The sequence below is a fragment of the Equus caballus genome, chromosome 11 (assembly GCF_041296265.1).
Source record: "Equus caballus isolate H_3958 breed thoroughbred chromosome 11, TB-T2T, whole genome shotgun sequence".
Classification (NCBI taxonomy): domain Eukaryota; kingdom Metazoa; phylum Chordata; class Mammalia; order Perissodactyla; family Equidae; genus Equus; species Equus caballus.
This window is the reverse complement of record NC_091694.1, coordinates 19,661,963-19,677,021: the sequence shown is the minus strand read 5'-3', so window position 1 is coordinate 19,677,021 and position 15,059 is coordinate 19,661,963. Positions and strand designations below refer to the sequence as shown.

Sequence of the window (15,059 nt, the reverse complement as noted above, 5' to 3'; positions counted from 1 at the left end):
CAAACATCACAGAGTGCACTTACACAAACCTAGATGGTGGAGCCTACTCCACACCTAGGCTACTTGGTACTGATCTTCTGGGAGCCCCATCGTATATGCGGTCTGTCGTTGACCGAGACGTCGTTACGCAGCACATGACTGTGCTGAGATAAGCTTTCTGAACGAAGGGAGCCTTGCTTAAGAAGGACAAAGCAAAGGGGTTTGGACTGGTCTGGTTGTCATGGGGAGTGACACTTGTGTGAGACCTGAAGGGTGAACAGGCCTTGAGTGGGCACACAGAGAGCACCCCAGACAGAGGGAGCAGCATTTGGAAGTGAGCAACTGGGCCCAGCTATTCCATGGAAAGTTGAATCTGTTAATAGCAGGGGAAACATATAGTTTATTGCGCAAACTGGGACATTTCTGAGAATAAAAGAGGGAGATGTTACTAATTACGCTGAGCCAATAGGTGTCAATGCCTGGGCAAACCAGGTACACGGTCACATCAATTAAGAGCAACAGATCCCTTGCCTCCTGCCCCTGTAGCCACGAAAGGAACTTCAAGCTGCCAGAGACCTGAGCCCTTGGACAAGGGAGAGGACAGAGGGTGTACTCCAGGAAGTTGAGGAGGGGGACAGGAAGGACTACGCCGTTCCCAGAGCTAGAATCAGTGATCAGGACGTAGGAGCCAGGGCAGGCCTGTGGTGGGGAACAGGTGGGAGGCGGACGGGCATGGGACACGGCATCAGCTTTCAGCTGCTATGTCTCTGAGCTTAGCTGACACAGGTAGCTTTTGCAGGTTCTCCACCCTCCCTGGCTGCCCAAGTCCTGTCTGCTTCAAGGACAGCGGGGAAGGGTGGATTCCTGTGCCTTGAGTTTCTTTTGCTCTACCCCCTTGTGCCAAAGTGGCCTGATGTGTACTTGCAGTGTAAGGAGAGCCCCCATGGAGTGTGTGTGCGTGTGCGTGTGTGTGTGAGAGAGAGAGAGATCTATTTCCCTCTGTCCCTCTGTCTGTCTGACTCTCAGACTATTAATACAAGCCCCGCGTCTGGCTGCACCCCCAGAAGGTGTGCTCCCCGCAGCCGAACGCTGCCCCTCCCAGCCGAGCCTCTCGTCTGGTCTGTTTCTGATCGGCGCCAGACTCATAGACCCCATGTAGGTAGAATATAACTTTCCATAAATAACCCTTAGCCTGACCTACAATTTAGCCTTTGGGTTTTTTTTCCCCCTGGTGGTAATGGGATTGTAGCCTGGGCTGAGCCCTCCTGGATCTCTGGGTCCCAGAGAGCATAGCCTAGGCGTATCTGGGGTTGGGGCATTGCTTGGAACTCCTGGTTCCCCCACGCTGCCTGGCAAGGTGAGGACTCAGTACGTGTTGAGAAATGGTGCTGGACCGAGTCTCATCCTCCTGCAACAGCCGTGCCCCTTCAGCCTCAGTGCCTTTGCTAGAATGCCTGTGCCCTCTTCTCCACCTGGACAACCTCTAAGCAGCACCCGCCTCTGTGAAACCTTCCCTAAACTTTATCCCTCACCCCTGCCACAGAGTGAATTGGTCCCAGAACACTTCGTACAGAATGATGCGACCTGACTATCTGTCCACGTGCCCACCAGGTTCTAAGCAGCTTGAGTGAGTGTCAGGATGGGGAACTGAGCCCACATCTGGCTGTGGACAAAACATTTCACCCCTTGGTGCCTCAGTGGCCTCAGATTCAAACACAAACCTGGCTCCAGAGCCTGTGTCCCAGGCACTGTAGCACACTGCCTCTGGGGGCTGGACAACGTATCCCTTTCCTACCTGCTCTCCTGTTCCAGGCTCTGGGACACTCTGCACGAGACACGGATTCCCTGCAGGGTCTCACTGAGGCCTCCTTGGGGCTGGAGGCAGCAACACCCACTGACACCTCTCAAAGACTTGATGATGATAATGAATTTATAGGGGTTCCTTGGGAATTACAGTGAAAAGTCATCTGGGGGGACTTTAGCTTACTTTAGGGGGTGGGGAGGGCTCTTGGGGTGGGGTTACCCCAGGATGGGCTGGACTTGATTTAAAGCTTTGCAATTGATCATCCCTCCTTATGGCTACAGAAGAGTATTTCTTGAGTCTCTGCCAGCGTCCGGGACTATGTGGCACCTTGTGAGGCAAGACTTTGAGAAAAGTGCAAGACATTGTCCCTGTGTGACAAGCTTACATCTTCACAGGGAGGCATTCCTGGATCACTTCACGTTGGGAAAAAACGTTGAGTGAGCTGCTCGTGAGCTGGTCCTGAACTGTACTTGGCTTTGCATCTATCCCAGGACTGAGCAGGGCTTCGCCAGGCAAGACGGAGAGATCCAGGAGTGAATGTTGAATGGAAGACGTAGAATCAGGGACCAAAGCAGTGGCATGGACAAGAGGGGCTGGACATCTGAGGAGAGAGGGAGCAGCGGGATTGGAACATTTCTAGAAGGTTCAGGGAGAAGGAGACAAGGAACATGAACCCCCAAAAAAGAGCAGGAGTTGTTGGAGGTGGTCAGTGGGGGCCGCAAACCACGGAGGCATGGATCAGGATAGCGTTTGGCCGCTTGGAGTCAGCAAGGAACTTGGTGGGGTGGGGGATGGGCGTCAAGCAGGGGAAGGTCTTACATGTTTGACTGAGAAGCCCGAACTTGACCCTGGACAAGAAGGAGCTATTGAAGGATCTTGAGCAGAGGTGTGACACAATGAGAACAGTGATTTTGGGAGACAGTGTGAAGGGAGGCTGCTTAAGAGAGACCAGACTGAGGCGATTACAATGGCCCGGGAATGAGGAAGGAGGTCTCGGTTTGGAAAGGAAGGGATGAGTGTGACTTTTCAAAGGAAGGAGTGCCACAAGGGCCACCATAGGGCAAAGTGCATCCGAGGGTGAAGCCCTAGTGACCAAGAGAAGGATGTTAACTTTGACAGAAATCACTGTGTGCGGTTGACAAAACCAGACCACATCCTCTCCATGACGATCCATTGTCTTTATTAACAATGCCTCAGGATTCTGAAGGAACAGACTGGTATTTCATAAAGCAACATTAACATTGTCGTTCTCTACAAGAAAAACTTTTGCATAAATAACTTAAGTGAGAAAATAAATATGTAACTTAACTCTTTTTAAAAACCACTACTTTCATTCTCGTGGACAAATCCCACATGAAAGGACCGCAAAAAACCACCAGCCCAGCAGGCTTTCACACGGCAGGTGCTGCTGTTTAGAAAAAGAATTTTGTAACAATTAAAAACTACATAGAAAGTACGAGGTACCTGGAAATGGTTTTCAAAAAGATGTTTAGATGAGCTGTCAGGCTTTGTGGTTTCTCAGCATATGTACAGCATTTGTCTTTTTTCCCCAGTAATATTATTTTAATGTAAGATATGCCATCACGCGTAACAGCAGTTAGAAGCTATTTTCTAGACCGAAGTGTGTCTGGAGCCGTGGGCAGGAGGAGGTGCCTCCGGAGGGATCTGCTGGCTGCTCCCTTGGGCTGCAAGCCCAGTGTCCTGGGACCCTGAGCTTCTCTGCAGAAGGTCACTTTAAAATATGGGCATGGCCGGGGGAGGGGCTGGTGCGACTTGGGAATAGAGGAATGATTTCTGTCCCTCCTGCCACCCTTGGGACCTTCTCCTTCTCTACCCCAATTGATGGTGTTGTTTCTGCATCCTTTGAGAGGGAGGAATGGAGGTACCCAAACATCTGGGAGGCCAAGCTGAGAAACAACATGGGCATCCTTCAGGAGTTTGTCATCTAGAAATAGATTCGTTTCTTTTTTCCTGCTTGTTTTCATCTCTGTCTGTCAGATCAGAGGATTACAACTCGGAATTCTGGAAATGACCATGGCAAGGATTCAATCCAACATCTCTCACCCTGCCCATTTAAAGGGCACCTGAGTCCTTGCAATCAGATGCTAGTAGCTTCCTCGAGATCCTAATCCCGTTCCCCTACCTCCATTTTACAGAAGAAATCATCCAGGAAGAGAATGGCATAGTCACCCAGCAAGCTAGGGGCAGAGGCAGGACTAGAAACTCTATTCGGATCTCAGTCCTGTGTTCTTGGCACAACGTGGCACTGAAGGCTTTGTAACGGGCAAAGAAGTGGAGGGGGAATCTCCTGGAACTTTCTTAACCAGTCCTCGGCCTTTCCTGACTCCCCACCGCTCCCTTAAACCGCGGGGGTGGGGGGGGGGGGGCAGTGAAATGTTTCCCTTTCAGCCTCCTGGGAAGTGGGACCAGCCAAGGTAGGCGGCCCGGTGGGCGGGGCTCGTGGCTCAGTGTCTGTGACTCTCAGCTCCCTCCCCTGCCCTGCAGGGACCCCTTCGGCGGGCGGGCGGGGAGAGGGGGGCTTTGCGGGCACCCAGGATCCGCAGGGCCTGGCTACCTCCTGAGGAAGCCAGGAAGGTCTCGGCCCCCTGCCCTGGCTTGCAGGCATTTAAAATGAAATACAAACAATCGGACCGCGCGCGGAGGGCAGAAACCTGGGGCGCCTGGGTCGGGGGCGCCGGCTGGGGAGGCGCGGCGGGCTCTAATAGGCGTTCTCCAGCTCCGCGTGGTTGGCTTTGGCGCCCCGGGCGCTCGGCCGCGGCTTCCGGGCCTTCTGCGGCCGCGCGGCCTCGGGCCCGAAGTCCTTGAGCTCGGACTGGTTGTGGAAGCGGGTGAGGCGCTTGCACTTGCACGAGGCCACCAGGCGCACCTTGCGCGCGCGCGGCGCCGCGCCGCCAGGGCACTGCAGCTGCACCCGCTGCGCGCGGTAGCGGTCGGGGATGCAGCGGAAGTCGGGCCCGCTCGGGCGCCACCACTTGCCGCGGCCGATGGCGTTGGGCAGCAGGCGCGCCGGGCCGCACTGGCCCGAGCACACCAGCTCGGTGACCGGCTTGGCGCTGCGGCACGGCCCGTCGGTCACGTAGCGGGTGAAGTGCAGCTCGCGGCAGCTGTACTCGGACGCATCTGCGGAGAGAGGCGCGCGTGAGGGCGGCGGCCCGCCCGGCCCCCCATCCCCGCCCCGCCCCGCCCCGCCAGCCTCCCTCCAGCTGCCCGCGCCCTCTCCAAACCCGCCTCGCTGCAGACGCTTTCGCCCCTGGGCGTCTGTTATGCAAAGGTCCCGGGGCCTCTGGGGCTGGTGGAAAGATCCCTGACCCACCCTCTCACCCTGATTCTTTGGAGCCAAGTGACTGCTCCGGTTCAAACACCGGCTCCATCACTGTGTGGTCTTGGGCAAGTTACTTAACCTCTCTGTACTTCCCATCTGTACAATGGGTTGTCCTGAGTATTCAGTGAATTAATCCACAGATAATCAGGGGACACCACCCGGCACACAGGAAGAAATGCAGGGGTTGGCTGTTGTTACGTGTTTTTATTATTCCTAGGGGTGTCCTCTTCACCAGACTTAAGTCACACCTGTGCCACGGGGTCCCTGGCCATGGAGCTTAGGTACTAGCCACACCCTCTGTATGGCTCTGGCTTCTCCCAAATTTCTCTTCCAGCCGCTTGGGAGGAGTGGGGAAGGGACGGAGAAAGGAGTGGGGGTTAACAGGAGGTAACAAGCCAGGGCAGCTGCTGTGAGGAGAGGGCTGGAAGCGGAGGGGGAGAGAAGTCATTAGACTTAAAAGGAACCAAAGGCAGCCTGTCCAACCCCCGCATTATCACCGAGGACTCTGAGGCCCAGAGAGGGAAAAGGGCTGGCCCAAAAGGCAGAGCTGGGTCTCCTGACTCCACTTCCCTGGGGCCCCAGCACCTCTCGGCTGCCACAAGGGTGGAAGCTGTAAGTCCGAGCACCCATGGGACGCTGGGCTGAGGGGAGGGGGAACAGGGCTGCTTCTTACTACAGTTACTTCCCTGTCAGAAGGGGACTGAGCTTGGACTGAAAGCCTACAGATTTGGCTCTCACAAAGATTAAGCACCTGCTGTGTACCAGGCGCTCTGCTGGGCCATTTGATGGACACCTGATGGTGGCACAGCCTTGCTCCCTGGGTCGGGGGAGATTGGGCTTTGAAGCCTGGCTTGGTCACCTGAAGACATCTTGATCATGTCTCCTACTGTGGGCTTAGACGACTGAGAGCCTTTTAAACAGCTGGTCCTCATGTGAGCATCTGTCTTCCCCTAAGCATCTCAAGGGGACAGTTCCCATGTGACACGAAGAAATGAAAAATAGTCGTAAGACCAAAACCAGAGAGGGGTCAGAGAAGGCCAGGCCCCCACCCCCAGGCCCTGGAGACCAAGTCCAGCAGGGCAGTTGTGGGGTTTGCCTTCCTCCCGTGGCTGGCGTTCTGGTTTCGGGGCTGGTGTGGCCTCCTCACCCCGCTCCCAGGCTGCAGGTGTGGTGTCTCGGGGCGGCCTGTTTGCCCAGGGAAGGAGGCGTTTGGGCTTTCCAAGAACAGTGACCCTAGGTCAGGCGGCACTTCCTCTGGCAGAGGGTGACTTTGTTTTGAGCATGTGGCTTCCTCGGGGCTTGTGCCTCTCAGGGGAGCTGAGGGAGGTGGATGTCTTGTACTTGGGTCCCCTACAGCCATTGCTTGAGCTTGGTTGAACTTGCCTGGGGGAGCGCGGGGGAGGGGTTTCGAAGACCCGAGGTCCCTCTGGCCTCCTCTAGGGTTGCCCTTTGCAGAGCCCCCCATTCCCAAGGGGTCGTGAGGCAGGGAGGGATGCGATGCAGGAACCTGGGCTGCAGACTCCTCTCCCGCCAGGACAGTGGCCAAAGGGCAGTGAGGCCCTCACTCTGAAGTGTCATTCCAGCCCCTGCTTCCAACCATTCCTGCCAGCTGCAGAGCCAGCTGTGCACAATGCCCCCCGGGCTCCTGTGTGCAGACCTGGGCAGGAACCCCGGTGTGCCCTCCACTGGGGCCATTGCCTTTTCACTAGGGCCGGGCTCCCTCCCCAGGGATGAGGCAAGGCTGAGTCTGGGGTGGGGACTCAGGATACAGTGCCACCTATTTCCACTCCCTGCACAGAGGATGCTGCCTCCCTTTCAGGGCTTGGACCCAGCTGCCACCCAGGTCGGAGGCTAAAACTGTGCCTAGGACTCCCATTCTTTCAAGTGCCAGCTCAGTGGGCAGACCGTGGGCAGGGGGAGGTGAAGGGGAGCCTTTCTGGCATCCCTTTCCCACTGCTCTGTGAGGACTTGCTCCAGCTCTTGGTCCCTGACACCCCCTACACAATCCCCCACCAGAGTGGTCTTGGAATTGGCTCAAACTGGATTCAAATCTCAGCTCTTCTACTCACTACCAAGGTACTTAGTCTCTGGAGCCTCAGTTTCCGGGTCACCTTCTGGGGCTCCCACGCCATGGGTGCCTGGGCACAGGACAGGCCCAGTGGCGGAGTGTCTGGCTTCTAGCAGGCGCTCAGCTGGAGGCTCCCTTGCCTTGTCCCCTCCCCAGTGCTGCCTGCAGCTGGACTTGCGCTCCTCTGTTCTCAGGAGGGGATTCTGTGAAACCTCCTTTCAGAGCCCTGAGCCTGCCCCGGGCTCTCACTGCCAGCCCCCACCAGCGCGCGCCCCTGGGCTCCAGGTCCAAGGCCGCACTGGCATGCCATCCTTCCCCTGCCTCTAGGCAAGACTGTCCCTCCACCAGCGCTGGCAACGGCTGACAGTCTACCCCAGTCTTCACAGCCTCCCAAAGAGAACCCGTCCAGGAGCCTGTGCTAAGAAGGCTCGCCTCGGCCCCATACCTTTAGTCTCAAAGGGGTGGTGGGGAGGCCTCCCTCCGTTCTCCGCCCGGTTCATGGTCTTGTTGCTCTCCGGCTCTTGTGGGGGCTCAGGGTACTCGCCCAGCTCGGGGATGATTTCTGTGGCATCGTTCTTGAAGGCCTGCCACCCCTGGCCCTCCACCACACGGAAGGCTGCGTGGACCAGCAGGGAGACAAGACACAGGGCAAGAGAGAGCTGCATGGTGCCAGCCGCAGGAGGACACCCGGCCTTCCAGTAGCACAGGCTCTGGTCCCCAGCCCGGACACGGTTCCTTTTTAAAGCCCCCTCTGCCTCATGCCAGCCAATGAGGACAGGCTGGGGCAGGGCTGGTCCCATGCTTCCCTCAGCCCAGGGGGAGGGAACGGGCTGTGCTCCGAGCAAGCCCTCTCCAAAGACTTCTCCTCAAGCCCTGCAAACTCCCAAATTGCTGCTGGTGCTCCCAGGTGACCCCAGGAGAGGGGGGCGTGTGGGCAAGGCTGCTCTCCACCACCTCCCACGTGCAGGCGGCTGTGGTTTTCAGATATCAAATGAGTTCCGGCTCTTCATCTCTACCTCCCTGGATCCCTTGGGCTTTCTCAAAACAAACTGTGGACCAGCTTAACAAAGAAGACTGCAGCTCTGAGTCCTCCACAGGGCTCAGCCCAACGATCCATTTCTCAGGCCAAATTCATTTGTCATCTCACCAACAAATGGCCCTAGGGTGTATAGTTGGCCCCCACAGACTCAGGCAGAGGCAGAAGGATGCTTTTTAAGAAATCTCATCGGTCCCAACTCCATGAGGCTCAGCATTGATTATCCTGGCCAAGAAAGTGCCTCTTGACATTCTCTGAAAGGCAAGAGAGAGGACTAGGGGTTATACTGAGAGTGCCCACTTGGGCAAGGGACAGGGATTCTGGTGACAAGGTCAGGATGAGGAAGTCAACAGGCACTGGTGATGGAGCTCGAGGAAACCTCAGCTCATGCTCCTCGGGGATCCTGCACAAGGTGACAGGCAGTTCTTGGCCAGGACGCTCAGTCTGGCTTGCAGGCTGATGTGCCAAAGGCAGTTATTTCCCTGGCCAGGCTGTGGGTAGGAGCGGAGAGCACAAAATCCCTTTTCTTAGCAAAAGCCGGGGCCAACATTTTTAGTGCCGACATTTTTTTTCTTGTCTCCCAGCCCATTACAGTTTTCAAAAACTGCTTTGAGTCCTATGTGGAAAACCTTATTGGTGTGCATGTCATGGGCTGCATTCCATGAAGCCATCGCAGGTCCAGCCAGCCACAAAGAAACCAAAAGGAATTGCTACCCACAGCCCTGGAGCAGAATGAGGGGCCTGGGAGGGGTAGAGGCGTGGGGAGGAAGGTTCACACCTGAGGTGCAGGAAAAGAAAGGAGGGCCAGCGGAAGCTTTCATTGCAGATGGACTGTTTGAGGAGGCGCAGCCGCTCCTGGCCCTGAAGGGAGGCTGGGAAGAGGGCCGTGGCCCAGGTCCCCTTGGTATTTCCACTAGGCAATGAATCAGCACGCCCCACCTGCAGAGCTGTCGCAAGGCTTTTGCCACCTGCCTCGACTTGTAAGTCACTGTGTCCATCTGCGGCCGTCTGTCCCTCCTTTCCATCATCCATCACTCGACACATGAATGCAGCTGCTCTGACAGTTTTACAAGCCAGACAGAAGCCCCTGCAGGAAGGGCCCTCTCTGATACCTGCTTCCTATGTCAGTTTCCTTCGGGGCAGACGAAAACAGCTGTGGCCATTGTTGGGGGTGATCTATCTCTCCCAACAGAGCTGGCGGTATTGTGAGAAGCTGGCCCTCTGCACCCCTCCCCTTGTCTGTGACCTTCCAGCCTCCTTTCTCCTTGCTCTGGAATGTGGACCGTTAACCCTACCGTGGCTGGACGACTGCCTTCTTGGCCTGGACTTCAGAGAGGGCAGTTCTGCTGCCTGGATTCCTTGAGCTGGAACAACTGATCCTGGAGCCCCACCTGCTGCTGGGAGCTGCCGGCCGGTCCACATGAACCCAAGCCTGTGAGGGCCATCTTTGGAACACTTCTGCCACCTGCTGGAGATGGAAGGAGGAGCCAGCAACCGAAGGACGGCGAGGCTCAGGATTTTATTTATTTCATTATTTTATTTGAAACTGAAGTAATGTTAAGAGAAAAAAGAGAAGAATCCAGTGGACTTGAACCTCTAAATTATCTCCATCCTTTTGAATGATTCTCTGCCAGTGTGTAGCCACGCATTTTACAGAATGGCTCAGAGAGAACCTGCTATGATACCATCTGCTTTTTCACTTAACGCTAACTCAGCTTTACATTTACTCAGTCCACAAGCTTATCGTTGTTCAGAACTAAACACTATTCCCCAAGGTTAAACCCCCAGGGTTTTAGCTGACTTCTGTTGTGGGTAGTTTAGCTTATTTCCAATGCTCCCCTATCCTCAGTAGGGATGCTATGAACATCATTGTACAAAGTAATTTTTTTTAGAGGATTTTACTTTTTTCCTTTTTCTCCCAAAGCCCCCCGGTACATAGTTGTATATTCTTCATTGTAGGTCCTTCTAGTTGTGGCATGTGGGACGCTGCCTCAGCGTGGTCTGATGAGCAGTGCCATGTCCGCGCCCAGGATTCGAACCAACGAAACACTGGGCCGCCTGCAGCGGAGCGCGCGAACTTAACCACTCGGCCACAGGGGCAGCCCCCTTGTACAAAGTAATTTTTGAATTAAAAAATTTTATTTTAAGATCTTTGTAAATTCACATGCATTTGTAAGAAATAATACAGAGAAAATTCCATGTACCCTTTACCCAGTTTGTCTTAATGGTAACATCTCGCAAAACTATAGGACACTATCACAGCCAGGATATTGACATGGATACAATCTCCTAATCAAATTCAGATGTCCCCAGTTTTACCTGTACTTGCGTGTGTGTGTGTGTTTAGTTCTATGCAACTTTATCACATGTGTAGGGTCAAGTGTCCACCATCACGGCCAAGATGAAGAGCAACTTGTGACCACAAAGATCCCTCTCATGGCCCTTTTATACCCACACCCACCCTCCCCCCAAGCCCTCCTTCTCCACCCCTAACCCACAGTACCACTAATCTGTTTGCCATTTCTATAATTTTGTCACTTTGGAAATGTTATATAAACGGAATCAACCCGTATGTAAGCTTTTAGGATTGGCTTTCCTCACTCATAATTTTCTGGAGATTCATCCAAGTTTTGCATGTATCGACAATCTGTTGCTTTTCATTGCTGAGTAGTATTTCACAAAGGAATTTTTTTTTTTTTTTTTTAACTTTAGGGTTATCTCCAGAAGTGAATGCTGGGCCTGAGAGGGTCAACAATTTTGTGACGTATTGCAGGGTTGTTCTTCAGAAAACCCAGCCAGGTCCCCAGTCCCACCAGCAACGTACAAGTGGGCATGTGCATTAGCTTGCGAGGGCTGCTAGAAGAGAGCAGTACCACAAACAGGGTGTCAACAACAGAAATGTATTGGCTCACAGTTCTGGAAGCTGGAATTCTGAGCTCAGAGTGTCGGCAGGGTTGGTTCATGCTGAGGGCTGCGCTGAAGTCTGTTCTGTGCCTCTCCCTGGGCCTCTGGTGGCTTGCTGGCATCTCCGGTGCTCCTTAGCTTGTGGAAGCTTCACCCCAATCTCTGCCTTCATATTCACCTTGTGCGCTCCCTGCGTGTGTGTCTGTGTCCTGATTCCCCCTTTCTATAAGGACATCAGTCATACTGGATTAGGGCCCACTCTAATGACTTCATCTTAACTAATTACATCTACAATGACCCCACTTCCAAATAAGGTCACTATTGGAGGTGCTAGGGGTTAGGAATCAACATATGCACTGTGGAAGGACACAACTCCATCCACAACAGCGTGTTTCTCCACAAGGCTGCCAACACACTGGCTTTGAGCTGTTAACATTTCTTAAACAGAATTTAATAATTTAATAGTTGTGCCTTAACTCCTAGCAAAGCTGTTTTCCTATGTGATGATTTACTGGTTTTCGTTTCTACCAAGCTGCCTGTTCGTATGTCCACTTGCCAAACACTGAATGAAGCAAGGCCTTCGCCAGGCCCTCCAGGAGCTCCTATTGCAGGGAAGAAGTAAATTCTCCATCCAAATAACTCCAGTACCAGGTAGTAAGGGATTGGTGCCACTAAGAAATGGTTTAGATGCATTTTTTTAAAAGGACAAAGTGTTCGGGGCCTTCGGAGGAAAGAGCTATTTCTTCCCCGCTGCGGTGGACCTTGGATCATCACGGAAGACGTGGCATTTGGCCCAGACTTTGAAGGACAGGCCAAATATGGAAAGTAAGCTATGCTCCTTGGACCCCTTGAGATCATTAAATCTTTGATCCAAAAGGAACCTCAGATGTCACCGAGTTTCACTCTCTCCTTGGTTCTCAAGCCCTTCTACTCATGGAAACTGAGGATTCTCCTCACTGGCTCCATTTTAAACAGATTTTGCTCCCACAGGTCAGGGGTAACAGTGGAGTCTCTGGACTTGGGGAGCAGGCTCTGTAGGTTGTTGCCTGCGTTGAGGGAGGTCCAGATCACCCTGCCTTTAATCGCCACTGAGAACTTGTTCTCTGAGGAGCTCAGGGTCTCAGCACTGGTGGAAATCCCCTCCTTGTTCATTCAGCAGCTTCTGAGGGACTCACCCTCCTGCTTAGAACAGGCAAATGGCTCCCAGCACTAACGGGATAAAACTTCCACTCCCTTCTGCCCGGCAGACCAGGCCCTTCAAGGTGGGGCCCCAACTCATCACCCGCACCTCCCCAACCGCCATCCAAACTACCACCCTCTGCCTGCAGGGCGCCTGTCTGCAAACCTTTGTTAAAGAAAAATTAGGGGCTGGCCGTGGACGAGTGGTTAAGTTCACACGCTCCGCTTCAGCAGCCCAGGCTTTCGCTGGTTCGGATCCTGGGCGTGGACATGGCATGGCTCGTCAGGCCGTGCTGAGGTGGCGTCCCACATAGCACATCCAGAGGCACTCACAACAAGAATATAAAACTACGTACTGGAGGGGCTTTGGGGAGAAGAAAAAGAAGGAAAAAAAAAGAAGATTGGCAACAGATGTTAGCTCAGGTGCCAATCTTTAAAAAAAAAAAAGAAATTATTTATGACACTTGTTAAAAATGTAAAGAAGACTTTATTCAAGGGAGTACTGTGGTGGTAGGTGTAGGACCATTGCAATGGGGTCTTGCAGAGGGGGAGAGATTGGGCTCCACTCCGAATACCAAGTGAAGTAGGGGTCTATAGCCAAGGAGCAGGGTGGGGGTCAGTGAATGAAAACTTACTAAGAGAAAGCATTAGGGGTAAAGGGCATTCTGGCTACACCAACCTAATAGGATTCTTGGTGAAGGCAGGCCAGGGTGATCAGACTTCACTGGGGGATGGTGGGGGATGAGGAGCCCGATTAGACATTGAGGGTGATCAGATATGGAGGACAGGGGATTCTTGCTAAAACTGAGCAATATGGAGACAAACATGAAAACCTAAAAGTCAAGGCCTAGCCGAAAAAAGCTCAGAGGAGCCTGACAAAGGTTTGGCCAAAGAGAGACTCTGTCACCCTGTATCTTTGGAGACTGTCTTCCCCTTCAGAGCCTGGCTGCACCTGCCCTCCACTCTTCCTTCTCCTTTCAACACCTCCCCCCACTCTCCTTTCTGCCCTCCTTCCCCTCAGGGTGGCCGCACAAGTGCTCCATACTCTCGGGATGTTAAAGCGGAAGGTTGTCTAGTTCACGGGCTTTCAAACTAGGTTCTTCCAAACCCCAGGTTTCCACAGAGGTGGCTCACGGTTTTAAAAATACATACACATTAATCAAATGTGTTATGCATTCACTTTCAGTGAACTGGAGACCATCCACTCATTCAGTGTTGCCTCCAGGTTAGTTCATGTTAATGTAGACTTCAGAAGTTGAATGTCTGTGCATTTGAACTTCTTAAAATGGGTCATCAATTCAGAAGGCCATAGCTTGGAGACTGTCTTTTTAAAAAATTGGGCTTGAGCATGTCCACTCCCAGAAAATTACACAAGCGAGCACAGGACACGCCTCCTTCGCTCTCAGTATCGGGACAGGATTGACACTGTGCCACCACAACAGACAGAAGGTGACAGGATTCAAGGCAGATAAAAAACTGCAGTTGTCATCCGTAAGTCGCATTTCAACATTCTGTGCTCATTAAGGCAGCCTGGGCCTTTAAAATAAGAGTACACAGAAATCACAGCCCATCCACACACAATGGAATGCTACGTAGCTGTTCAAATCAATGGGGGAGAACTGTAAGAAATGGCAGGTGAAAGATACTGTCAAGCAAAAAAAGCAAAGTGCAGAACATTTTCCACTTAGGGAGAAAAGGATCTCTCTCTATACACACACATATACATATGTGTGTGCTTACATTTGAGATTTTTCTAGAATGATAGACTTTATAGTGGCTTCTGGGGAGAGGGATTAAAGGTTTAGGGTAGAAGATTCACTCTCTAAGTCTTTTGTTTTGTTTTGAGGAAGATTAGCCCTGAGCTAACATCTGTTGCCAATCCTCCTCTTTTTGCTGAGGAAGACTGGCCCTGAGCTAACATCTGTGCCCATCTTCCTCTACTTTATATGTGGGACGCCTGCCACAGCATGGCTTGCCAAGCAGTGTCATGTCCACACCCAGGATCAAACCCTGGGCCTCCGAAGCAGAACGTGTGCACTTAACCGCTGCACCACCAGGCCGGCCCCACTCTCTAAGTCTTTGGTATTGTTTGAATTCATTACTATGTATATACAGTATTACCTTTTTAGTTAAAATGTTTTCAAAATTATACTTAAAAAACATCTTTACCAGTTTTATATATCAGTGCTCTGCCTTAAAATTTTGCGTAAAAACATACAGATTATACTGTCAAAGAGGTTTGACAAATAGTGAGCTAGTCTAACCACCTCATGTTACACATGGGGAACTGGAGATGAGAGATGCTATTTTTCTGCCCAGGTTTTTCCTATCTGGGAGAAAAGGCACCCAACTTTCTCTGCGTTTTTTTATTCATAGGAAAAAAGCACTGCTTAGCCTAAGGGAGATAGTGCTAGCCCTGGAATTTAAGGTATCTGGGGGCAGGGGTATGACCTGGAACTGCCTGTTTGCAGAACGACTCAAATCCTAATGCCACCCAATCATCTTCATGTGAGGGCACCTTGAGACCGTCGGCCCAATCCCCTGCTTTCTTAGGAACTTAAATCTTACCTCCTTTATTTGGAGTGGGCCACTATCCTCAAGAATATTCTAGTCAATTATACCTCCATAAAGCTGAAATTCATATAAATAAAAATAAAAGAATAGAATAGGATATTCCTAACATATAAATTTCTGGCCCTGGAAAGAAGTGCAACAAACACCCAATGCATAAATATAATCATCGTGG

General features: G+C 52.4%; 1 protein-coding gene across 1 annotated transcript; it reads right to left on the bottom strand.

Moving 5' to 3' along the window:
- Positions 1 to 2,942: 2,942 nt before the first annotated feature.
- On the bottom strand, positions 2,943 to 8,484 carry SOST (sclerostin). Its single transcript, XM_001917501.6, has 2 exons — positions 7,640 to 8,484; positions 2,943 to 4,924 (listed from the first exon to the last, which is right to left on the bottom strand). Exons 1-2 carry the CDS (start codon positions 7,992 to 7,994, stop codon positions 4,503 to 4,505), a joined length of 777 nt encoding a protein of 258 aa, XP_001917536.3. The 5' UTR covers positions 7,995 to 8,484; the 3' UTR covers positions 2,943 to 4,502.
- Between the last annotated feature and the right edge of the window lie 6,575 nt (positions 8,485 to 15,059).